The 26771-nt window shown below is 48.4% G+C and overlaps 1 protein-coding gene across 1 annotated transcript in view; it reads right to left on the bottom strand.

Moving 5' to 3' along the window:
• Positions 1–5499: 5499 nt before the first annotated feature.
• The window catches only part of eef1g (eukaryotic translation elongation factor 1 gamma), a 32745-nt gene continuing 11473 nt past the window's right edge, over positions 5500–26771 (bottom strand). The window contains exons 4-10 of the mRNA XM_068021650.1: positions 25635–25777; positions 25022–25165; positions 23855–23984; positions 22345–22537; positions 7411–7583; positions 6333–6457; positions 5500–5786 (exon numbers count right to left, since the gene is read on the bottom strand). Of these exons, the coding sequence (XP_067877751.1) occupies positions 5628–5786; positions 6333–6457; positions 7411–7583; positions 22345–22537; positions 23855–23984; positions 25022–25165; positions 25635–25777 (1067 nt within the window). The 3' untranslated portion in view covers positions 5500–5627. The remainder of the gene's footprint in view (positions 5787–6332; positions 6458–7410; positions 7584–22344; positions 22538–23854; positions 23985–25021; positions 25166–25634; positions 25778–26771) is intronic.

The raw sequence follows: 26771 nt of genomic DNA, 5'->3' as shown, positions 1-26771 counted from the left end.
GACCAAGCATTCAACCACCCTCTTTGGCTCTGACTAGCTTCTGCATTCTATTCCTCATTACACCTCTGTGACACACCTTGGGACATTTGTCCAGGTTAAAGACATTACGCAAATATACGTTGTTGAAAATTGGTGGCCTTCATTTTTAGAAAGATTGTGCATTTTAAACTGAGTTATTCAGATAGTTGAGTGTTCTGGTTGTAGAGCTTTCATCAGAACTCATTTAAGCTGTATTTAAACTGGAAGCAGTGTGTTGAGCTTCGTCTCACTCCCTGGTCACTGCTCAGCAGTTCCCAATAGGCACCATTAATACTATCTTATCTGAATTTTCATCTAGTTAGATGAGACAGCTAAGGTGTTAAGTGGCAGCTTTACGTTAAGTAGTTGGCAACCCATTATCTGGTATACAGATGTTTTGAACTGGAAATGGTGGCAAACTGACATGAATCTCGTTCCCACAGATTCAGTTTATTAATCCTGTGCATGGCACACCTTACACTAAATGTGGACACAAGAGTTCTGACAAAACCAATTATTTATGGAGCTAAGCTGACAGAAAGAACAGCACTGAAACAGTCCGTGTAGAAATGCAGCAAGACCTGGACAATATCCAGGCTTGGGCTGATAAGTGGCAAGTAACATTTGCGCCACACAAGTGCCAGGCAATGACCATCTCCCCTTGACATTCAATGGCATTACCATCGCTGAATCCCCCACTATCAACATCCTAGGGGCTACCATTGACCAGAAACTGAACTGGAGTAGCCATATAAATACCATGGCTACAAGAGCAAGTCAGAGACTAGGAATCCTGAGGCGAGTAACTCACCTCCTGACTCCCCAAAGCCTGTCCACCATCTACAAGGCACAAGTCAGGAGTGTGATGGAATACTCTCCACTTGCCTGGATGGGTGCAGCTCCAACAACACACCATCCAGAACAAAGCAGCCCGCTTGATTGGCACCCCATACACTAACATTCACTCCCTCCACCACCGACGCAGTGGCAGCAGTGTGTGCCATCTACAAGATGCACTGCAACAACGCACCAAGGCTCCTTAGACAGCACCTTCCAAACCCGCGACCTCCACCACCTCGAAGGATAGGAGCAGCAGATGCATGTGAACACCACGACCTGCAAGTTCCCCTCCAAGTCACACACCATCCTGACTTGGAACTATATCACTGTTCCTTCACTGTCGCTGGGTCAAAATCCTGGAACTCCCTTCCTAACAGCACTGTGGGTGTACCCGCACCACACGGACTGCAGTGGTTCAAGAAGGCAGCTCACCTCACCTTCTCAAGGGCAATTAGGGATGGGCAATAAATGCTGTCATAGCCAGTGACGCCCACATCCCATAAATGAATAAAAAAAAGAGGCCATTCTTATCTTTTCTGACTCTTCAGTTGGAAGAGTCGATATCTATGCAGTTTCTTAGCATTTCCCTGTCCCCTTTTCTTTTTTTTCGCTTTGCAAATCTGTATCCCATTGCCTTTTAGAGTGATGTTCTCGTCTCTGCCTTAGTAGCCTCTTATGGTGGAGCATTCCACGTTTTAATTACTCTGTACGAAATCACCTTCCAACCTCCACCTTCACTCTTCCAATGATGACCCTTGGTCTGAACCCCCTCATTACCTATTCACCAACCAGGCGAAATAACCCTTCACCACTGACACTCTCACAATCCTCAGAATTTTCATGATCTCTGTTACATTAATCTTCCTTGTTCCACTGAAAAAGCCCCAATTAATCCCAACTCCTCATTGCTGGCATTCTAGTGAATCCTCTGCCATGCTCCTTCCTACAATGGAATGCCCAGAATGGCATGTAATACTTCCAGCTGTGGGTCAAACCAGGGTCCTTAAACAATTCAACATCACTTCCTGAATTTTATATTCAGTGACCCTCTGTATAAAAGCTACAATCCCAATGCTTGCCTTTAAGGCCTTTCCGACCTGCTCTCCCACTATTAAAATGCACTGATTCGAGGAATATAGGAGCAGGAGGCCATTCAGCCCCTCGAGTCTGTTACACCATTTGATGAGATCGTGGCTAATCTCAACCGAACTCCACCCCTGCACTTCACATTCAATTAGTGCCCTATATCCTTAACTTAGGATAATAAAAATCTATCAATCTCAGATTTAAAATTTACAATTGATCTAGCCTCAATTGCATTTGAGGAAGAAAATTCCAAATATTTATCACTCTTTGTGCATTCAAGTGTTTCCTAATTTCACTCCTGAAATGTCTGGCTCTAATTTTTAGACTCTGTCCCCTAGTCCTCGACTCCCCAACCAGTGGGAAGTTTCTATCGGCCCTATCTGTTCCCCTTATTATATTGAAAACTTTGATCAAATTATCCCTTGACCTTCTAAATTCTGGAGAATACAACTCTAGTTTGCAATCTCTCCATGTAATTTAACCCTTGGAGTCCAAGGTAGTCATTTTGGTTAATTTTTGCTGCACTCCCTCCCAATTGCTGCTGTGTGGTTCCTGGTCTCCCATTAATGTCTTGTACATAAACACTGCAGGCCTAATCCAATTGCTCCTCAGTGCCCCGTTCACCTTTATTCCTTCTTAACATTGTCATCTATCCTAAGGTAGGTCCCTCCATACTCCATTCCCTCAAAAGTATCGTAATCTGATTTGCCGCCTCACTGGACTGAACTCCTCCTCCACATATACTGCTGGACACAGATTTCCACTGTCCTGCAAAATGGATCAGGAGACAAAAATGAAAACAGCTGCAAGCCAACAACACTCCAATCAGGTCAAGCTCCCTCCATTCACACACTCACCTTCTCAATCTGCTGTCCATGCAGTTACATTAAGCTCATTCACTTCAAACCTTGCACACCACATATGCAGCCAAGATTGACTGCAGGGGGATTGTCACCTGTGGCTCAGGGGGTTAGCCACTCACCTCACTTAAAAGGTTGTGGGTTCAAGTCCCACTTGAGCACCAAATCCGGGCTGACACTCCCAGTGCTAGTCCCGAGGGAGTGCTGTACTGTCAGAGGTGCCGTGTCTGAGATGAGATCCCATGAAAGGGGAGTTCTTCCTGGTGTCCTGAGGCTAATATTTATCCCTCAGTCAACATCACTAAAGAGGTTATCTGGTCATTCTCGGTTTGTGGGAGCTTGCTGTGCACAACAGTGACACTTCAAAAGTACTTCATTGGCTGCAAAGTGCTTTGGGATGTCTTGAGGTCGTGAAAAGCACTGTACAAATGCAAGTCCTTTTTAACTTATCAAAATGCACACCACTGGGAATCAGAAAACGGGCATCACCGGGCACTGCCTGGAATCAGAATTGAACTCAGTGCCAATACAAAGAAGCAGCAAAACAAGGAGATAAATGACAGATGAGCGATTCCATTGTCACAGAATAACCGAGCAATAGTTAAATCACATAACATCCAACACCAGCTTGCATTTATAAAGCACTTTTTAGGTAGTAACACATCCCAAGGCGCTTCAGAGGGGGCATTATCAGACAGAAATTCGACACCGAGCCACAAAAGGAGATATTAGGGCAGGCGACCAAAAGCCTGGTCAGAGGTGGGTTTTTAAACAGCTTCTTAAAGGAGGAGAGCGGTTGATGGAGGGAATTCCAGAGCTCAGGTCCCAGGCAGCTGCCAATGGTGGAGCAATTAAAATCGGGGATGCACAAGAGAACAGAATTGCAGAAGCGCAGAGAGCTGGTTAGGCCACAACTGGAGTATTGTGTCCAGTTCTGGTCACCACACTTTAGGAAGGGAGGGCCCTTGAGAGGGTGCAGATTTACCAGAATGGTTCCAGGGATGAGGTAATTTAGCTACAAGGTTAGGTTGAAGCAGCTGAGTTTGTTTTCTTTGTGGAAAAGGAGACTGAGGGGAGATGTGACAGAGATGTACAAGATTATGGCAGGTTTGGATAAGGTAGACAAAGATAAACTGTTCCATTACCTGACGATACAAGGATTAGAGAACACAGATTAAAGGTTTTTGACAAGAGATGCAGGGGGATGTGAGGAAGAATTTTTTTTTATACACAGCAAGTAGTAACGACCAGGAACTCGCTGCCAACGAGGGTGGTGGAAGCAGAGACGATGATTTCAAAAGGATGTTGGATGGGCCTTCGAGGAAAATAAAACTTGCAGGACTATGTGGTTAGAATGGGGGAAAGGGACTGACGGGTTGTTCGACAGAGAGCTGGCATGGACTTGATGGGCCAGATGGCCTCCTCCTCTGTGCTATAATGACTCTACCTTGGAGGGTTGTAGGGTAGGAGGAGGTTATAGAGATAGAGTTGGGACGAGGCTATAGAGGGATTTGAAAACAAGGATGAGAATTTTAAAATTCAAGGCATTAACTGGGAGCCATTGTGGATCAGCGAACACGGTGAGGGTGGGATGATGGTAAAATGAACTTGGCGTGAGTTAGGATACAGGCACCAGAGTTTTGAATAACCTCAGTTTTACGGAGGGTACAATGTGAGGGGCCAGCTGGAGCGTGCTGGAATAGTCAGGTCTAGAAGTAACAAAGGAATGGGTGAGGATTTCAGCAAATGAGCCAAGTCAGGGGTGGAGCCTGATTTTAAATGAGGCACATGAGGGATGGAACAAGGAGAGATACTCATAGGAGCAGCAAGTGCCAGGGGAGTAAGGGGACAAGGTGTGATTTAGTGATGAGCCACACTACCACCACGACAGTCTGGGCAGGGGTTGGTGGAAGGTACAGCCAGGTGAGGCTTCATTTGGTAGTGGTGGTAGTGGGGGGGTAGTGTCATCACCCCTCAGCCGGGTTTCCATCAAGATCATAATGTTGATGTAATCATCCAGCTTATGGATGGCAAGGACCTTGTTCCCAAGTGAACAGACATTCTGGAAGATGAGTAGAGGGGTGGTGAGAACTGATCCACTGGCAAAGTCCACAGGGTCAGCATTGCGGGAAACTAGGATGGGACAGTTGGGGTTGCTGCTTGTGGGGAGTCAGCAACAAGTGCCTCAATGAGCCCTTTGGAAGATGCCAAGAGAGGCACAAAGGGAAGCTGAAGGGTTCTCTAAGAGGGAGTTGAGCCTGGGATGGTGGCAGGAGAGAAGGAAGGTCAGGGAGTGCTGTAGGGTCAGGAAGGGATTTGAGAGGGTACAGTGCCTGAGAGGAGGCATGATGACATGAGAGAGGGGTCTAAGCATCAAGGGGTCTCAGAAGGTTGCTTTGAACGTATGTCGGCGATGGCAGCAGCCACTCTGGACCAGTTGGGAGATGAGTGACCAAAGTTTGTGTGTTGGTCAGGGAAGAGTATTGATCTGGGACACTGGAAAAACATTCAGGATCTTTTAACACCTACCCGAACAGAGGACCTCAGTTTAACATCACATGGCACCTCCAATAATGCAGCTTCCCTCAGCAGTGCCACACAGTTTCGGCCCAGATTATGGGCTCAAGTCCCGGGACCTGATCCCGCACAACTGGCAACACCGTCACCAAAGAAACAAAACTCACAAAGGCAGCAATGAAGTAAGTTTCTTTTTATTCTGCATCTGTGATTTTAAAATAGCGGCCGATGTCATTGCCACATGCACTGGGTGGGGCAGGAGTCTGGTGAAGAGACTGGCGGTACTGAACTGGCAGAGTCTATCGCTCACTTGAAGATCTTGCCCTGGTTAAAGGCCTTGCCCACGTGTTTGAACTCCCCTTCCCAGGTAAAGTATTCCTTCACCATCGTCCTGCACTCCTCGCTGTCGGGATTCAGCTTCCGCCAGCTGTACGACTCATAGTCCACTTGCCAATCAGGAGACATCTGCACGGAAGAACAAAAACGTTAAGCAACAGAGCCAATACTGCCACAACTCAAAGCGTTACCTTTTATTCCATTACCCATCACTGTTCAGGAAGAGCAACTGGACAGGGATCGACAGTAGGAACCCCGGCACGCACCATCTCCCCACCAGTCTCACTGAGAACAAGCTGCACCTCCTAGATTATGGTTAAGTTCAATTGTGGCTGAACCTAGTTACTGAGTTTCTCAACTCTGATCAAATTACACACTTGATGCAGATCACAGCCCACTCTGCAGTGGGGAGGTCATGTACACAATTGCCAATTGCAGTCAAGCTTCCAGAATCAAATCAACGCCGAAAACTAAAAGACACCCCCGCCCTGGCTCGGCCAGTCTACGTCCCTTGGCCCGACCAACAGCAATGCAAAAAAGCTTTTAAATGAGGACACCCGCGCTCTTGTCTTCCCTGCACCCAGTGAGGGGGCAATGGGTGCGGTGGACCTGCACGGAGCACCAACGAGCCACATCGCTAACGGCTGGAATAGAACTGCTGCAGAAAGGTCGTACCGGGAAGGCCAGTTCTTGGCCACGGAACACCCAGATCCCGGAGATGCTGCTGTCATTGTTCCCCCCGAACAGGATCACACTGGCAAAGGCGTTCTTACGAAGCTTGTCCAGGCGCTGGAACATACCTGGCAACGGGAGCAAGGTAAAAGTTAAAGCAAGGGGAAGCTGAAGAGGAAATCTAGCAAAGCCAGGGCGACAACACACAAACAGAGAGCCAGAGACTGCACAGTCTGGACATCTGATCACAGCCGCACACTATCTGCTCCCCGCCTTTCCTGAAGGTTTGGACTCTTACTGCCATCGGGCTGCACAAGTACTTATTGCTCCTGGGATTCTAACCATTCTTTGTGTGTGTGAGCATCAACACATACCACGGAGAGTGTCTCACTTGCAAAGGAGTTTACAGACTGCAATCACACCATCCGCACGCCTGGCCTCAGGGGCACTTCAAACAATGACATCGATCCCACATGTAGAAAGACTTGCATCTATATAGCACCTTTCCCCACCTCAGGACATTCCAAAGCACTTCACAGCCAAAGTACACTTGAAGTGGTAGTCATTGTTGTAGTATGGGAAACAAGGCAGCCAATTTGAACACAGCAAGATCCCACAAACAGCAGCGAGACAAATGACCAGATAATCTGTTTTAGTAATTGGTCGAGGGGTAAATGTTGACTAGGACACTCGGGGGGGGGGGGGGGGGGGGGAGAACTCCCCTGCTCTTCTCTGTATAGTGGTCACGGTATCTTTCACATCCACCTGAGGTGGGGCCTCAGCGTAATGTCTCATCTTAAATACGGCACCTCCAACACTGGAGTGTCAGTCTGCATTATGGGCTCAGCTCCTGGACTGGGAGTTGAACCCATCAGCTTCTGACTTAGAAACAAATGCTCTACCCACTGAGTCACAGCTGGTACCTTAATGTAACACATTTTACTTAAAAGTTCTGTTTGTCTCACGACCATCCTTAGAAATTAATTCATTAGGCCACAAAGCCTTTCGGAATCTGAAAGCTCAGCTCCTGCTGTGCATTTAGAGGTGCACGAGAACTCTGCTGTGCTGTTGCAAGGCTTACCCGAGATCAAGTTACAGCTCATGAAGGTGAGGGTGAGCTCAGACGGATACTTGTACTCCCCGTACCAGATGGACCAGCCAGCCTTGTCGAGATGTTCCCAGAAATATGGCAATGCGACAGATAAAGTGTCCTCATTTGAGTATTTGCGTTTAAACTCATCCAGAATAAATGGGCTGGATGAAAAAGGAAAGACAAAGTATATGATGTACAATAAATACATCCAGACAAAACAAAATCACAACTGATTAAAAATACATGCGCACTAAAAGAAAGCCCAGCATTTTCTGCTGGGGGTTTTCGGACCTTCAGATAACGTGGCTTGCTCTCAAGTGCGGACCCAAGCAGCTTACACCGTGTGTCCTGGGCCAACTTCCCTCCCTCATTGCCAAAGGCTGGCCATTGTCTAGTTCATTACTCATGGGATCCTGCCTGCTGTCCCGTTTGCCTCAGGTCAGTGTAAGCAACTACTTAGAGAATAATTTCATTGGCTACAAAGTGGTTCGGAACATCCCGAGCCCGAGAGAGATGCTGTCTAGTCACAAGGGGCAAGAGTTTCCGATGGTTTCCTCGGGGTAATTCACCTGAAACAGGCCAAAACAGCGCAAATGGTTGTGGGATTTCAAGCCGGTTTAAAAACGAACATCATGCCACAAAAACTGGCCGAGCCCCCACGAATCATGGCCTTTGAGGAGCTTCTAAAAATTAGGCTGCTTCTTTTGAGTACAAGGACACCAACAGGCAACTTTTGAAAATATTTATTTTTTAAAATTTACTAAGAAATTGACTAGTATACCCAAATGTAACTAGCAATTGCTTCTGTATCGTTTAATAAAAGTCATTTACAATTATTTAAAATTAGACTAGACATTACTTAGCAGGACAGTTACATACACCCCTGCCAGGGAACAGCTACACACACACCTGCTAGGGCACTGCGGGGAAACAGGTATACACAAGAGATATAGTTTTCAGGTGATGGAGGAGACATCGCCCAGTGATTAGACGTTTCAGGAGAGGGGAAGAAAAAGGAACTAAAAGGTGTCTAGCTGTAAATGATCCCCCCCCCACCACAGAAGTAGTTAAAGGGGACTGTCCTTTCACCAGACACAGAATCAGCACATAGCTCAAAATCAACAGCCGTGTGTTTGGAGGAAACTGTCCCTTTGAATGCAGGAATGTGGTTTTTCCTTCCGAGATTTAACTAGTTCCAGACGCAATCTGGAACTGTCCCATTGGCATGGTGTGCATAAATCATGGGGGTGGTGGAGGCGGGGGCAGTGATTGAAAAGTGAGGAGTGAGAGAGAGGGGGAAGTGAACTGATAAATAAACAGCAGCAATGTTTGTGGCCCTGTGATTCCAGCCATTGCGAAACTCTGGGAATGCTGAGGTTTATGGGCGAGCCTGGAGCCTCAAACTGGATGGAGCCAGTTCTGCAGCAGCTGCTGGAGGAGTCACACTCCGAGCTGAGCCAACAGGAAGCCTGGGTCCAAAGCAGCAGCAGCTGCCGCCACCGAGAGCAAGAGCAGCCATCCTTCAAGCTGCCTGTGTAGGCTAATCAATATTCAGAACAAAAAAACTAAACTGTAATCTACAACATTTAAAAGCATCAGTGGACCACAGGCTGAAACTCTCCCTCTCGCCACAGAAACTAACTTAAAAACTCAGGCCGATAGCAGCACCTCCTCAGTACAGGCCCCAGGAGTGAGTCTGTGCCCTTCTCCTGGCTTCTGCGGTTCAGCAGACAGAGCACTGATAAACTGTGTCTTCAACAGGTGAGTGGGGGTCTCAGTCTGGGATCCTATCTAAGCAGACATCTCCTCGGATAAGGCTAGGTGCAATTAAGGGCGTTAACATACAAACACACAAATTAGGTGTAGGAGTAGGCCACTCGGCCCCTCGAGCCTGCTCTGCCATTCAATAAGTTCATGGCTGAACTGATTACTCCAACATTTCCATTTACCCCCAATAACCTTTCACCCCCTTGTACATCAAGAATCTATCTACCTCTGCTTTATAAATATTCAAAGACTCTGCTTCCACTGCCTTTTGAGGAAGAGTTCCGAAGACTCACGACCCTCAGAAAAAACTTCTCCTTATCTCTGTCTTAAATGGGGGACCCCTTATTTTTAAACAGTGACCCCTAGTTCTAGATTCTCCAATGGGAAACATCCTTTCCACATCCATCCTGTCAAGACCCCTCAGGATCTTATATGTTTCAATCAAGTTGCCTCTTACTCTTCTAAATTCCAGTGGATACAAGCCTATCCTGTCTAACCTTTCCTCATAAGACAGCCTGCCCATTCCAGGTATTAGTCTAGTAAACCTTCTCTGAACTGCTTCCAAAGCATTTACATCCTTCCTTAAATAAGGAGACCAATACTGTACAAAGTACCCCAGATGTGGTCTCACCAATGCCCTGTATAACTGAAGCATAACCTCCCTACTTTTGTATTCAATTCCCCTCGCAATAAACCAATACATTCTATTAGCTTTCCTAATTAAGTGCTGTACCTGCATACTAACCTTTTGCGATTCATGCACTCGGACACCCAGATCCCTCTGCATCTCAGAGCTCTGCAATCTCTCACCATTTAGGTAAGAAGCTTTTTTTTATTCGTCCTACCAAAGTGGACAATTTCCCACATTATACTCCATTTGCCAGATCTTTGCCCACTCACTTAACCTATCTATATCCCTTTGTAGCCTCCTAATGTCCTCCTCACAAGTTACTTTGTCATCAGCAAATTTAGCAACCATACCTTCAGTCCTTTCATCCAAGTCATTTATATAAATTGTAAAAAGTTGAGGCCCCAGCACTGATCCCTGTGGTACACCACTCGTTACATCTCGCCAACCAGAAAATGACTAATTTACGCCTCCTCTCGGTTTCCTGTTAGCTGGCCAATCTTCTATCCATGACAAAAACAAGAAATGCTGGATTCACTCAGCAGGTCTGGCAGCATCTGTGGAAGGGTCACTGACCCGAAACGTTAACTCTGCTTCTCTTTCCACAGATGCTGCCAGACCTGCTGAGTGAATCCAGCATTTCTTGTTTTTGTTTCAGATTTCCAGCATCCGCAGTATTTTGCTTTTATTCTATCCATGACAATATGCTACCCCCTACACCACGAGCTTTTATTTTCTGCAATAACCTTTGATGTGGCAGCTTATCAAATGTCTTCTGGAAATCTAAGTACAGTACATCCACTGGTTCCCCTTTATCCACAGCACAAGCAACTCCCTCAAAGAACTCAATAAATTGGTTAAACATGATTTCCCTTTCACAAAAACATGTCGACTCTGCCCGATTACCTTGAATTTTTCTAAATGCCCTGCTAGAATGTCTTCAATAATAGCTTCAAACATTTTCCCCAAGACAGATGTTAAGCTAACTGGCCTGTAGTTTCCTGCTTTCTGTCTCCCTCCCTTTTTGAATAAAGGAGTTGCATTCACTATTTTCCAATCTAACAGCACCTTCCCCAAATCTAGGGAATTTTGGAAAATTGAAACCAACGCATCAACTATCTCACTGCCATTTCTTTTAACACCCTAGGATGAGATCCATCAGGACTCAGGGGCTTGTCAGCCCGCAGCTCCAACAATTTGTTCAGTACCACTTCCCTGGTGATTGTAATTTTCTTGAGTTCCTCCCTCCCTTCCATTTCCTGACGTACAGCTAATACTGGGATGTTACTTGTATCCTCAATACTCTGCAGTTGGATAAATCATTGGCGGGTTACAGTAAATACTCCAGCAAGGCTCTGCAGGCAATGTGACAGTGCAGTACAGATAAAGTCACCCAGTTAGCTGGATGCAGTGGGATGCTGCTTTGCATGTAACCAATGACCCCAAGGCTGGTTTTACCACACGTAGTGGGCTGGAAGCAGGAATGTCTGCCACGCATGGCAGAAGTTCCTGAAAGTTCATCTAAAGGCTGCAACTTCGAAACTAAAAAATCCGACAATCCTAGCAATTGGGTGGCTCCCGGGATAAGGAACGAAGCCACGATGGAGCAATATCCCTGAAAGCAGCCGCCTTGCTCAATTTATTTAACTAGCTTTCAGGCCCCTCCCCCCACAGCCGCTGACAAACAGTAAATGTGGGGAGCACCCGCCCTCTCTGTGCCTTACCCAAACTGAAAGCCTACAGCACTGAAAGGGTTACGGAGTTAGAAAGCTCAGTGCACGGAGCTGGTATGTGGGATGGGGTGTTGGCCGATGCAGGAACATATCGGCAGGGCCCCCTGGTGGCAGCATGCTGTACATCCTAGCAAGCTGGAGATAGAATTCTGACCCTGCACAAGTCTCCTGCTCCCGCGGGCTCCAATTACTCTCATCCTACCAACATATCCTTCTATTCCTTTCTCCCTCATGCATTTATCCAGCTTCCCCTTAAATGTATCGATACTATTCACCTCAACCACTCCCTGTGGCAGCGAGTTTCCCACTCTCTGGGTCAAGAAATTTCTCCTGAATTCCCCCATTGGGTTTATTGGTGACAATCATATTTATGGCACCTAATTCTGCTCTTGCCTGCAAGTGGAAATATCTTCTCTACGTCTACCTCCAGCAGATCAGCCCTCAGCCTTCTCATTTCTAGAGCAAAAATCCCTCGCCTGCTCAGCCTTGCCTCGCGAAGGCGTATCCTCTCAGTTCTGGTATCATTCCCTCAATCTCATTTGGCACCTTCTTCAGTGCCTTTTATAATATGGAGACCAGAACAGTCACTTGAAGGGTGGGCACCGCCCACAGCTCTCTGATACAGATTATAAATCATTCAGCAGCTGCCACATCGCACAAACAGCCAATGCAACAAGTAGCCCATTACTCAGCTTTTGGTTGAGGGAGAAACGGTCCATGGGGTTTCCAACACCCACCCGAGGGCGGCCTCGGTTTAACATCTCAAACTGAAAGACCTGGCACCTCCGACAGTGCAGCACGCCCTCAGCAGATTATGAGCTCAAGACTCGGAAATGGGAGTTGAGAGCCCTCTCAAGTGAGTCGAGCTGACACTTTAAGCAACATGCTGGCACTCACCTGTATTGGGCTCTAACAGTTTGCCGAATGGAATAAGCAGCAGCCCTAAAGTAGAAACTATCGATGTGCGCTTGTGCCTGCAACACTTCAAACTCTCCTGCAGAGCTTATGATGTGGTTCTGAGCTGCAGGGATCGGAAAGTCCCACATTCAGTCCCCAATCTGCGTGGAGATCACGGATCTCAGCTCGGGTTCTGCATACCTCCCCCGAAAACTTAGAACCACGAGTTTCTCTGATTGTTACCCAGGGATTCTTGCTGGAAAGTATCGAGGGCAGAACGGACTCGGCCGTGCAGTCCTCCGTGGTCAAATAGCCACTGTCTGGGGGCTCATCAGTAAGAACGGGGGGGGGAGGGAACATCTTTCGCCCCTTGCTCATTGTAGCGAGAAGCAATTACAAATTAAACTAAAGCTCTTTTCTGTCCCCCGCGATAAGTCTATTAATCAAAGCAGTGTCACTCTCCCATCTGTAGACAGTTGACGAGTCTCGCCAGCTTCCTCACAAACTATACCCCCACCAGCTCACATCCCAAACAACATAAACAAAGTGTGGCAACACAAAGTACACAATCCATGCAGCCTCAGACGCCCGGATGGAAAGCATGCCCGCTCTGGTTCACAAACTCAATCCACAGTGCCCAGCTATCACCGAGTCGTGCATACTGGCAGATTCTCAATTCCACTGCCAGTCAGAGGTCCCAGCCCCAGCAAGGGCGGGAGGGGGGCGTGGGAGCTTTCAGATTAGCCTCAGCATCCCCTGGGCAGGGATGTGGTTAAAAAAAAAGAAAACCATCTGAGGGACAGATTAATTATCCATTAAACTACTTCTTGCTGGAAAGGGGATGAGGGCTGGCTGAGCTGTGATGCCACCCACAGTCAAATGGCACATTTTAACTCATGCATGATGAATGGCCACTTTGTTGAGCTATCTGAGGAGCCAGTCAGGACCATCTCCTTCAGGATAGTGGGAGGGTAGGCAGGGAAAACAAACTCCAACATTCCCCCGTACTGCAATACAACCTGTGGCGACATGCCCACTACAGCAGTGCTGGTGAGCAGGTCGAATCCCACCCACTCCCAGACATGTTACCAACACCATTTAACTGCCTTCAGGCCTGTGTAAAGATGGCGGAGGGGCCGGTGTTAGCAGAAGTCAACTGTATCTATTAGCAGTGAAGGGGTTAAGGGCGTGCAATGCCGAAAGCAAAAAAAAAAACCCTGAACCGTGTGATAATGTCCCAGAAGTTGTTTCCTTTGTGAGGAGATTTTGCTGTGTGGCCAAGTCTGTTTTCTTACAGTTGGAACGATCTGTGGGTAACCCCTTCACTGCCGCAGCCTCAACACAAGCAGGCTCACAAGACAGTCACACACAGTGAGGCCATTTAGCCAATCTTTAATGATTCTAGGATTTACGGCCCCACTACTCTTATCCAGAGTCCATTCTGAGTGTTGATCATTGAGCAGTAAAGAAACATGCCTAAATTTACAGTTCACAAGTTTGAACCAAGCACTGGAGGATGGGAACATCACAGCCAAGCTTCTTCTGGCACAAAGCTACCAGGGTATAGTGACCAGGAGCAGGATGCCTGGACAACAGAAGTTTAGCCCTCATTAGGGAGTGTGGAGCCAGGTAAAGTGCCAGTATTCAGCTAGGCAACGTGGAGGAGTCGTGTTAGACAGTTTGATCCAACTTCTGAATCTGCGTTCAGGAAGCCCCAACACTGCCTGGGCCAAATGTTACAACCACATCTAGAGCGCTCCTAAACAGAGCAGCCCCAGCTCCAAATCAAACCAAATACATGCTGCAGTGAGAGGTGCCTAGGAGAACAAGCAACAGCACACAGGCTAGCACAAGGCCTCCAGGAGGTACAGCAGTCCCAACGGTCTGATTCTGAGGAAATCCTGACTTCATCTACTTAAGTAGTTACTGCGGAGAGCTTGCAGGGCAGGGCAGGACAGGACAGGAGCTTCCCTGTATAAAGGGGAGGACAAACAAGGCAAGGGAATACACAAATGGTAAGTTTCTAAAAAGTGCAGCGGAATAGAGGGACCTCGGTGTGCATGTCCACAGATCCCTGAAGGTGGGACAGATAGATAAGGTGTTCAAGGCGGCATACAGGATACTTACCTTTATTGGCTGAGGCCCAGAGTACAACAGCAGGGAGGTTCTGCTAGAACTGTATAAAACACTAGCTAGGCCACAGCTAGAGTAGTGCAGAGGGTTCTGGTCGCTGCATTACAGGATGTGATCACACTAGAGAGGTTACAGAGGAGACTTACGAGGATGTTGCCAGAACAGGGGAATTTTAGCCATGAGGAAAGATTGGATAGGCTGGGGCTGCTTTCTTTGGAACAGGGAGGCTGAGGGGAGATTTAACTGAGTGTAGAAAATGATGAGGAATCTTATCTAGGTAGAGTGGATAGTAAGGACCTATTTCCAATAGCAGTGGTCAACAATCAGGGGACATAGATTGAAAGTAATTGGTGGAAGGATTAGAGGGAAGTTGAGGAGAATTTTTTTTTCATCTAGAGGATGGCGGGGATTCAGAACTCACTAAGAGGGTGATAGAAGCAAAAACCATAACTACATTAAAAAAATGTTTGAAATGCCGTAATTGACAGGGCTACGGGCCTAGAGCTTGGATGATGGGATTAGGCTGGATAGTACTTTCTCGACTGGCATGGACACGATGGGCCGAATGGTCTCCTCCTGAATGGCCTGGTACTGGCCGTGGACATTCAGTGACTGGGTGTGATTTTGCAGCATGCTCCCGGACTTTACAATGATGCAGTCACTATCAAAACCTTAAAGACTACTAACCCACATGGATCTGGGGGATTAAGGGATGAAGTGGCATGTGCTTAATTTATTTTCTCGGTCATAGGGATTTACAGCTGATCGTACGGTTTAGGCTTAAAAGACAAACGATGAGGCAGATTTCCCTGTCCTAGGGCCAACTGCTCAGGAAGAATGAACACAAGCGAATCTGGTGCTTGAGGAATGCTTATCCGCTATGGGAGGCGGCACCATTTTCCCACCATTACCATGGCTTGGGAGACACGAGGACAATTGCAGTGGTTGAAGCAGCTCAGAACAGCTAAAATCCACACAGGCCAGGACTATCTAGAATGCTGGCAGCCTGACATTCTCACCCACTGATATGGTATCAATGTCTGGTCTCAGTGCTGAGGGGTCTGCACAGCTTTGTAGGGAGAGCAGTGAGCACAGCAATGGAGACACCTCCACTACCAATCCCAGACTGGAAACGACCTCACATGCAGCTAGTTTCAAGTGCAATCACTGTTGACATGTTGGCCAAGAGTGACCATCTTTCACACAGCAAGATCCCATAGAGAGGACTGGAATGAAAGACCAGTTAATTGGTTTCAGGTAGTGTTGTTTGAGGGAAGTATGGTTGCAGGACTAGGTTCTTCATGCTTAACATCTACCCAAACAGGCAGAAAAGGCTTTGGTTTAACATCTCATCCAAAAGACCAACACCGCTGACCATGCAGCACACCCTCAGTGCTGCAGTGGAGCCTCAGTCAACGCTGCACACTTGAACCTCCAACCTTCCAACTCCTGCAAAAGTGTCGGAGCCATACTAACAGAATCGTGTCAATTCTCTTCCAGTTGCCCATCCAGGCCTCCATCCTCTTGCTCTCATTGCCAGAAGCTTACGATGCCCTCCCCACTCCCTGTGACGGTCACCCCAAAAAGGGGCAATTCAAAGCATCATACAAGCCTGCATCCTACCATTCTGTGCCAGGCACTAATTGATTAAAATAACCCAGGTTTACTTCCACCTAATTGTGCTGTTTCACACCTTGACCGAAGAGCCCGATAATGCCCAGCGAGGACAAACACAGAGATTCGTACTGTCAGCCGCAGCTCAGTGGGCAGCTCTCTCTCTTGCCCGAGTCAGGAGGTTGTGGCTTCGAGTCCCACTCTGGGAACTTGAGCACAAAATCCAGGTCGACACTCCCAGTGGCAGCACTGAGGGAGTGCTGCAAAGTCAGAGGTGTCGTCTTTCAGATAAGACATTCTCAGATAACTGTCAGATAACTGACAGCAGTTCATCCCAAAGGCCTGGCCAATAACTATCCCTCAAACAACATTACAGACAGATAATGTGGTCATTTAACTCTGCTGTTTGTGGGACCTTGCCACTGTGTTCCCTACATTACAGCAGTGGTTACAGTTCAAAAGGAGTTCATTGACTATAAAGCACTTTGGGAGGTTCTGAGGTTTTGAAAAGCAGTGGTATAGTGCTGTCACTGGACCAATAATCCAGATGCCCAGGCTAATGCTCTGGGGAAATGGGTTTGAATCCCACCACGGCAGATGGTGAAATTTGAATCCAATTCATAAGTGTGGAATTAAAAGCTAGTCTAATGGTGACCATGAAACCATTGTCGATTGTTGTAAAAACCCATCTGGTTCACAAATGTCCTTTAGACAAGGAAATCTGCCGTCCTCACCTTGTCTAGCCTACATGTGACTCCAGACCCACAGCCATGCGGTTGACTCTTAAACACCTTCAGTGGGCATTTAAAGATAGGCAATAAATGCTAGCCTAGCCAGTGACGCCCACATCCCATGAACGAATATAAATGCAAGTCCTTTCCACAGGGGCCCGAATTAAACTCTACTCCCTCCCTCCTACGTTGTCATCTCCCGATAGGTGCAAGCACAGCAAGGAGTGCCCAGTCAGGTGGGGCACAATCCTCTGCCCCTGCCTAAATTAAATGCCATGAGAGGAATATTCACAAGTCTGGAAACCTGAGAAGCTTCCAGGATTGTTGTACACAGCATTTGGTTTTCCACAACTGCCAAGTGGGATGTTTAACACCACACAGGACAATTTGATCACTCCTGCTCTGAACAGAAGGGCTCAGTGCTGTCTGCAGGGGGGGGGGGGGGGGGGGGGAAAGAGAGGAAATCCAACATGGGTATGGGCTGTCAGGAAATTCAACTCAGGGTGGTGACAAGAAAACAGACAAGGAAAGAACAGTAAGCGTTAAAGTCTCATTCTGTCCGCATTCCACCAAGGGTCCACGTACGACAATCAGGAGCAGGAACCCAAACTGATTGACTGACGTCTTTGCTGTTGGGTTATCAGGGAATGCTGCGCCATCCGAGTGAACCAGGAGCAGGACATTTTAATGAACTCGTTTGTGCAATTTGTAGACGCCCCGCCCTGCCCCCAATCCGACATTCCCTCTGCACTGCTCAGACGGGTCCTGAGCAGAGGAGGGACGTGCAACATTGCACGAAGGAACTGGCAGAGGCCCCTCTTGCCATCTCGCATCACCCGAGGAATGAGGGACCAAAACGAGCCGAGAGCAACCCGCACCAGCCAACACATTCCCATGTTGACAGACAGAACAGTACAGACCCAGCCATTTTTACAGCCAGGAATTTAGGACAGTGTAGCAGTGGGTGTGTAAAGCCAACTCAAAAACAGACCCCTCAAAAGCAGCCACATAGGATTTTCCATTCAATAAATAGGGAGCCCACCGAGTCTGCACTAAATCTGTGGCAATCACTTCGGGGAAACTTTACAGATACAATGAGCTGCATCTAGAGAATACTGTGAGCTGCAGACTACTGGGGTATAGTACTGGTGGGTACAGGTCTATAAATGGGTGTGGGAACAATTTGGAGTTCATTTGCAGTATTCCAGTGCCCTCCCTCCCCGACTATCTGTGGGTTTAACTGCACAGACCCCAGATTGGTTTGCATTCTGTTGAGTTGGCTTTGGAGTGGCAGTAGGGGCTGAGAGAAAAAAAGTCACTGTGCCCGGGGTTTCTCGGTTGCAGATCCCAGCTTGAAGGCTCCGCAGCCAAGGGGCCACATAACCAGGAAACAGATTGGATCCCGTGTTGTGTAACTGGAACCTCGCGCTGCTTTATGAAATGTCTCCACCTACCGGTAGAACAGTGAACAGCTGAAGTCAGCTCTCAGACTGAAATGCCCCAGGGTGGGCAGCCCAGCTCTCTCCCTGCCAGACTCATTTTATAATGAAGTGATGCACCTAGTAATAGGGTATCAGCTCTAAGCCTTACCCCATACCCGAACCAAGAGGTAGCTGAAGGGATTTCTCTAGGGATGATTGACAGCAATGTTGGGAAAGGGAAACAAATTCTCGCCAGAAGAAAAGATTTGTATACGTTAAAAGGCACTATGCAAATGCTGATCCTGCTAAAAAGTGCGTGCAAGTGTCAATATTAGGTGAGGAACAAATATGGATCAGCTATGATTCCTTCCACAGTTGAATAAACCCCACTAACAAAACTCTCATTGCAGCAATGGATACAGTACTCAGGGCGACAAGCTCAAGTGCAACTACACCTAAATAAGGTCTGCACACTCTCAGGAGTTGAGGCGAGATAGGTAGAGAACAATTTCAGGCACTTCGACACATTTAAACGGACTCAGTGAGACAGCTCACTGGGAACAGGACCTGCACCGAAAGCACACCAGCCCTTTAACAATCAATCACCCGACAAATAGAGAGCTGCAGCAGCCAGGAGCCTGAACTGGGTAACTCGTTGCAGAGAAAGACGCGAGACTCACATCAGACACTTTAACGCCATTTTGAGTCGTGTCAGTGATTTCAAGTAACCTCTGCTCAGCCACAGCCGCCCACCCATCAAAGCACTTGGTTCACTCCATCAGGCTGTGTCAGCTTGGCTCAGGCTGCACCATTCTCACCCCCGTGTCCAACTGGAATCACAAGGGAAATCTCCTGACCCATCAACATCACTGGGTATTTGCTGCACCCTTGCAGGCATCCAATATACCCAGTCAGGCTGGTGACAACTGCTGAATGGAATCTCAGCAAACTTCAGCAACATCTAAATCGGTCACACAGTAAGGCAATATCACTTTATAACCAAAACAGAAATTCAGGTCCCTTAGTTGGACACTGGACGGAAATAAACTTGAAATAATTGCACCCGCCAGTCAGAGATCTCTTCACACCCAAAGTATAAACACCATCATTCATGGGCTCACTCCCCGCACCCTTTAATATCCCACCCAGTCTAATCCCACTCTCCCTCTCACTCCCCGCACCCTTTAATATCCCACCCAGTCTAATCCCGCTCTCCCTCTCACTCCCCGCACCCTTTAATATCCCACCCAGTCTAATCCCGCTCTCCCCCTCACTCCCCGCACCCTTTAATATCCCACCCAGTCTAATCCCACTCTCCCTCTCACTCCCCGCACCCTTTAATATCCCACCCAGTCTAATCCCACTCTCCCCCTCACTCCCCGCACCCTTTAATATCCCACCCAGTCTAATCCCGCTCTCCCCGCACCCTTTAATATCCCACCCAGTCTAATCCCACTCTCCCCACCCTTTAATATCCCACCCAGTCTAATCCCACTCTCCACACCCTTTAATATCCCACCCAGTCTAATCCCACTCTCCACACCCTTTAATATCCCACCCAGTCTAATCCCGCTCTCCCCGCACCCTTTAATATCCCACCCAGTCTAATCCCGCTCTCCCCGCACCCTTTAATATCCCACCCAGTCTAATCCCACTCTCCCCACCCTTTAATATCCCACCCAGTCTAATCCCACTCTCCCCACCCTTTAATATCCCACCCAGTCTAATCCCACTCTCCACACCCTTTAATATCCCACCCAGTCTAATCCCACTCTCCACACCCTTTAATATCCCACCCAGTCCAATCCCACTCTCCACACCCTTTAATATCCCACCCAGTCCAATCCCACTCTCCACACCCTTTAATATCCCACCCAGTCTAATCCCGCTCTCCCCGCACCCTTTAATATCCCACCCAGTCTAATCCCGCTCTCCCCGCACCCTTTAATATCCCACCCAGGCTAATCCCACTCTCCCCACCCTTTAATATCCCACCCAGTCTAATCCCACTCTCCCCACCCTTTAATATCCCACCCAGTCCGATCCCACTCTCCCCACCCTTTAATATCCCACCCAGTCTAATCCCACTCTCCCCACCCTTTAATATCCCACCCAGTCTAATCCCACTCTCCCCACCCTTTAATATCCCACCCAGTCTAATCCCACTCTCCGCACCCTTTAATATCCCACCCAGTCTAATCCCACTCTCCACACCCTTTAATATCCCACCCAGTCCAATCCCACTCTCCACACCCTTGAATATCCCACCCAGTCCAATCCCACTCTCCACACCCTTGAATATCCCACCCAGTCTAATCCCACTCTCCACACCCTTTAATATCCCACCCAGTCTAATCCCACTCTCCACACCCTTTAACATCCCACCCAGTCCAATCCCACTCTCCACACCCTTTAATATCCCACCCAGTCCAATCCCACTCTCCACACCCTTTAATATCCCACCCAGTCTAATCCCGCTCTCCCCGCACCCTTTAATATCCCACCCAGGCTAATCCCACTCTCCCCACCCTTTAATATCCCACCCAGTCTAATCCCACTCTCCCCACCCTTTAATATCCCACCCAGTCTAATCCCACTCGCCACACCCTTTAATATCCCACCCAGTCTAATCCCACTCTCCACACCCTTTAATATCCCACCCAGTCTAATCCCACTCTCCACACCCTTTAATATCCCACCCAGTCCAATCCCGCTCTCCACACCCTTTAATATCCCACCCAGTCCAATCCCACTCTCCACACCCTTTAATATCCCACCCAGTCTAATCCCGCTCTCCCCGCACCCTTTAATATCCCACCCAGTCCAATCCCACTCTCCACACCCTTTAATATCCCACCCAGTCCAATCCCACTCTCCACACCCTTTAATATCCCACCCAGTCTAATCCCGCTCTCCCCGCACCCTTTAATATCCCACCCAGTCTAATCCCACTCTCGCCCTCACCCTTTAATATCCCACCCAGTCTAATCCCACTCTCTTGCTCAACCTGTAATGTTGCTCTTTCTGGAGAACCTTGTCTCACCCTCAGGACATCTCAAAGGACGAATTATTTTTGACAATAATAACAATTGCATTTCAATCAGTAAACAGTCAGACCCGTAAACAGCAAATGAGAGGAATTTACTATTTTGGTGGAAACAGTTGAGAGATGAATGTTGGTCAGGACACCAGATGAACTCGTTCAGTCCTGCACTGGAGAGTCATCTTAGATTAGACGTTCAAGACCTGTAGTAGGATTGAACCTAAAACCTCTGACTCAGAGGCACAAGCAATACCCATTGATCAAAGTGATAATTAATATGCCTTTGTGGCACCTACATTATCACCACCCAGGGAGATTCTGCACCTTCAGGGAAGGATGGGATTGGGGAAGTTACAGAAAGTGCACAAGGTAGCAGCAAAGCTGCTTCATTTACCTCTGTAAACTTCAACTCATCCAAAACAGCTGTCTGAGTCTCAACTCACACCAAGTCCCATTCACCCATCACCCCTGTGCTCATTGGCCTACACCGCGCACCCCCCCCCCCCCCCCCAGTCTAGCAACGTCTCAATTTTAAAATTCGCATCTTCTTTCAAATCCCTCTATGGCCTCACCCCCTCCCCTTCTCGGTACCCTCCTGCAGCCCCACAACCCTCCGAGATCTCTGCGCTCCTCCGAGTCCAGCCTCTTGCACATCCCCGATGTTAATCGCTCTCAGCTGCCTGGGCCCTAAGCTCTGGAATTCCCCCACTAAATCTCTGTGCCGCTCTCTCCTCCTTTAAGGCGCCCCGTAAAATGGACCTCCGCGGCCAAGCTTTTGTTCAGCTATCCTAGTATCTCCTTATCTGGCTCTGCGACATTTTGTTTGATAACGCTCCTATAAAGCTCCGTGGGATGTTTTACTATGTTAACGACATTATATAAATGCACTTTGTTACTAAGTATTTGAACAGCACCAGACTAACTCGGGATTCATGCAAACCAGCTGCCTTCGAACCTCTTGGGTAGGTGAGCGAAAGGATCCTTGGCTTTGGGCTCGGTGGACAGGACCTCATCGGAGGCGTCCAGCTCCTCCTCAGGGGCTGGCTTGTTCTTCTCCTCCTTTTTCTCTTTCTTCTCTTGCTGCTTGGGCTCTTTGTGTTCCTTGGGCGCCTTCTCTTTCTTGGGCTGCAGTTCTGCAAACTTCTTGGCTGTCCAGACAAAAGCAGGAGCCAGGGTTATTCACACCTCAGACGAGCACCTTACCAACCGCGCTTAATACACGGGCTGCAAGTCGATGGTGTGGGATATCTTAAATCCATATAACCACCAACTCCAGTTCCTGTGCAGGAAATTGTAGACAGCGCAAAACTACACTGCAAACAAACTCCAGCCTCCACAAATCATGGCCACTTTTCAGTCCTGATAGTTGCTCATTGACTGCAAAGAGGCCAGTGGCTTTTTACCGTTAAACAAATGCCATCAACTAGCAGTCATGCAATGAAATAAATTTTACAGCACAGAAACAGGTCGTTCAGCCCAAGTAATCTAAGCCAGCATTAATGCTCCGCACAAGCTTCCTCCCACCACTCCTCATCTCACCTTATTAACATAACCCTCTATTCTTTTCTCCCTCATGCGTTTACCCAGCTTTCCCTTAAACACATCGATACTATTCACCGCAACCACTCCCTGTGGGAGTGAGTTCCACATTCTCCCCACTCTCTGGGTAAAGGGGTTTCTCCTGAATTCCCTATGGGGTTTACTAGGGTCGGATCGGCCCAGAAATTGGCAATAAACTGACATTCTCAATCTGTTGGACAACAGGATGTCTGGTGTCGAGGAAGTTTTATTGATGGCCCTAGTTTTGATCACTGCTCACTTCCCAACGTAGACTATGCCAAGTGCAACAGCCGAGTGCTGGCTGAGGGAAGCAGAAGATAGCGTCACACTTGGCAGCCAAACTGAAAGCAGATGACAAAACACAAGCTAATTAAAGGCCTTCGGGTCACATTTGTAGGATCACGAGGAAAGAACATGCCATGATCTCTAACAGTAGGAAGCGAATGAGAAAATATTTGATGTCTTTAAACAATTTTTGGCTTCTCCCTTCCCATTTCAACATTCAGCACCCCCTAACAATACAGGACAGGTACAGCATGGGTTAGATACAGAGTAAAGCTCCCTCTACACTGTCCCCATCAAACACTCCCAGGACAGGTAAAGCTCCCTCTACACTGTCCCATCAAACACTCCCAGGACAGGTACAGTACGGGGTTAGATACAGAGTAAAGCTCCCTCTACACTGTCCCCATCAAACACTCCCAGGACAGGTAAAGCTCCCTCTACACTGTCCCATCAAACACTCCCAGGACAGGTACAGTACGGGGTTAGATACAGAGTAAAACTCCCTCTACATCAATGCGACACCAGACATCCTGTTGTCCAACAGTTTGAGAATGCCAGTATACTGCCAATTTCTGGGAAGATCTGACCTTGAGTGGGGGGAAATCTGTGTCAACACTCACCGTCAAACTGTGCCATCTTGTCACACAACTTCACCTCTCCCATGACAGCTTTGAACGGAGGCTGGTTAATGCAGGTAATAAACCACCGGTTAACGTTGGTATAGGGCTGTCGGAAAGACATGTCCAAAACCTGAGGAAGAGAAGTCAAAAATCAGCTGAAGTAGCAGTACCAAAACACCTCCAACACGAATGACAAGCTCTTCAAAATCACCCCACCAGCATCCTCACCCAGAGGCAGAGACAACTCACCTGGACGAGTCTCCCCTCCCCCACCCACCCACTCCAGTTCAGTTATTGGGTCACGAGACTCAATCGGAAGCAATTCAAGGGCAAAGCTGACCGCAGAGTGACAGGACCAGAGTCGGCAGCTACGATTTCAGTCACCCCACTGTGGGCAATCCCACCACCCCTCAAAGGGAGAGAGAGAATAACAGTCCTAACAGTGATATTCAATAGGATTGCTGCCCTCACTGCCATAAGGCTCTGACGAAAGGTCATGGACCTGAAACGTTGGCTCGGTTTCTCTCTCCACAGATGCTGCCTGACCTGCTGAGCATTCCCAGCATTTTCCGCTTCATTTCAGATTTCCAGCATCCACAGTAATTCGCTTCCGCAATAACCGTCCCTGCTAAAGGCCGCCTGCCGCTCGGGAGCAAGATACAGTATGGAGCATTTACGTAGTGTCTGGTCCCAAAGAGCTTCACAGCCAGGGATAAACCTTCTCCCCAATACAAGCACGAGAACATTGGCAAACACAGTGGCAATTTGTGTGCACAGTGAGATCCCTCACACAGCAACCGAGTCACTTTGATTTCCGAAGGGAACTTTAAGTAGGACAGCAAAGAGCTCCCTGCTCTTTTAAGAGTCATGGGATTTTCTGACTTGCATCAAACGCACCAGGACAGATGGGGCCGGGGTTTATCGCCTTGCCTGAAGGATGGCACCTCCGACAGTGCAGCACTCATTTGATACAGGCACTGGAAGCATCAGCCTAAGTTACACGCTGCAGTCTCTGGAATGGGGCTCGAAGCCTTGACTTTATAGAGTGCTCCCGCCTGAGCCACGGCTGACACTCAGTTGACACTGCACAGCGGGCAGTGAACGAAAGCTCCAGATACATGCGTCGCCCAGGCGCCAGGCTCAGAGGCTGGCAGCAGGACACCGTACCTGTTTGTAGAGCCAGAGGAGGGAACAGACGACCGTGATGTCAGCGAGGGTGACTCGCTCTCCCACCAGGAAGGTGTGGGTCTTCAGGTACTCATTCAGGACCCCCAGGACCTTCTTCACTTCCTCCTTGGCGTGTTCAGTGGCCTGCAAGAGAAGAGTCACTAAATAAAACATAACAGTAATGTAGCCAAGGCACCAAAAGTATTCAGAGCCCGTGCCCTGCATGCTCATCATGACCCTCCCCCCGGGCAGTCCCACTTTCTTCATGGCACCAGGCGACAACGTGATTCTCCACCCGTGCCCCCAACAGTCCCTGTTCCGTGTGGGTGCTGACTCACACGGGGATACGGCACTCCCTGAAACCTCAGCTAAGCAGCTATTCAACTACAGGAGGTGGCAGGTCACACCTGAGCAGGCCATTGGCTGATTTACCCATGACCTCCCATTAGCTCAGAGACCCTGAAACCAAGGCAGACACACTGCAATCAGCCCAGAATGGGGGGACTGCTTGGCTCAGTAGCATACAGGGCGGCTCACTTATCAGCTGAGCCGCTGGGGGAGGGTCGAGCACCCTTGACCTCTCACTCACACCGAGCTCCTGGATTTCACTCACCTGTTTGTTGTACTGCATGATTCCGAGGGTTGGGAAAACCCACGTGCTGGCGGGGGGGATGATGTCGCTGTCTGCAAAGCTCACCCACTGGAGAACCTGGGCTGCTTCCTCCTTTGTCACTCCTCGCAAGGCATCATTCGCAACTGGGGGAGGGAAACAGAAATGGTCAGTGGCTCCCCAGGGGTCTGATGCGAGCACCCCACAGGAAACCGCCCCCCCCATGGTGAATACCTGGCTTGCCCCACAGCTGAACTGCAGATCCTCCAACTTGTAGATCCTCGAGCTTGTAGATTGGACCCCCAGGACCTCCACGTGCCTCGAGGGCAGACAGACCTCATTTCCCTGCCCACTATGTGTGGCTCGGAGATTGGAGACCAGTGTCCTCCATCAGAAGGGAACCACAAAGACCAATGGGATAGAATCACATAGTATTTACAAGACATTGGGCCCAACTGGTTCATGCTGCTTTCATGTACATGAGCCTCCTCCCACCCCTCTGCATCTCACCCTATCAGCATACCCTTCTATTCCTTTCTCCCTCTTCTATTTATCCAGCTTTCCCTTAAATGTATCAACACTATTCACCTCAACCACTCCCTGTGGTAGCGAGTTCCACATTCTCCCCACTCTCTGGGGAAAGGAGTTTCTCCCGAATTCCTTATACAATTGATCAGTGACTGTCTTATTTACATTTCAGCAACGATACAAGAGAATCCCCCAACGCTTAAATATTCTCCCCGTCATGCCCAAGGTCAGTGACCCAACTCCACTAGCGCTAGGTGCCCTTGCTCGAGTGACCATTCTCTGCGTGAGCGGGACTGCGATTCAGCGGGTGCCTATTTGACCATGTTTTTTTTTTAAAGGAGGGCAGGATTTAAAAATCACACCTCATGCTGCTCACTTTCCAGTTTGAATGGCAGCCTCGGCTAACTGGCTCATGACCTCCCTACTCTCAGTCAAGGCAGAAGGCTGAGTAAACAGGACATGACTGCTCAGCACGCAAGGCAGCGACAAGACTGGACAACCTCGCCTCACGCACATTTTATTTACAATCACAAACTCAGCACAATTTATTTTCTTTCAAAAAGAAATCAGAGGTTGTGTATCGAAGATAGGAGTGATGGCGCACACATGCAC

This window comes from Heterodontus francisci, chromosome 44 (genome assembly GCF_036365525.1).
Source record: "Heterodontus francisci isolate sHetFra1 chromosome 44, sHetFra1.hap1, whole genome shotgun sequence".
In the NCBI taxonomy this organism is placed as follows: Eukaryota; Metazoa; Chordata; class Chondrichthyes; order Heterodontiformes; family Heterodontidae; genus Heterodontus; species Heterodontus francisci.
Note: the sequence above shows the minus strand (reverse complement) of the source record. Positions and strands in the feature narration are given on the sequence as shown.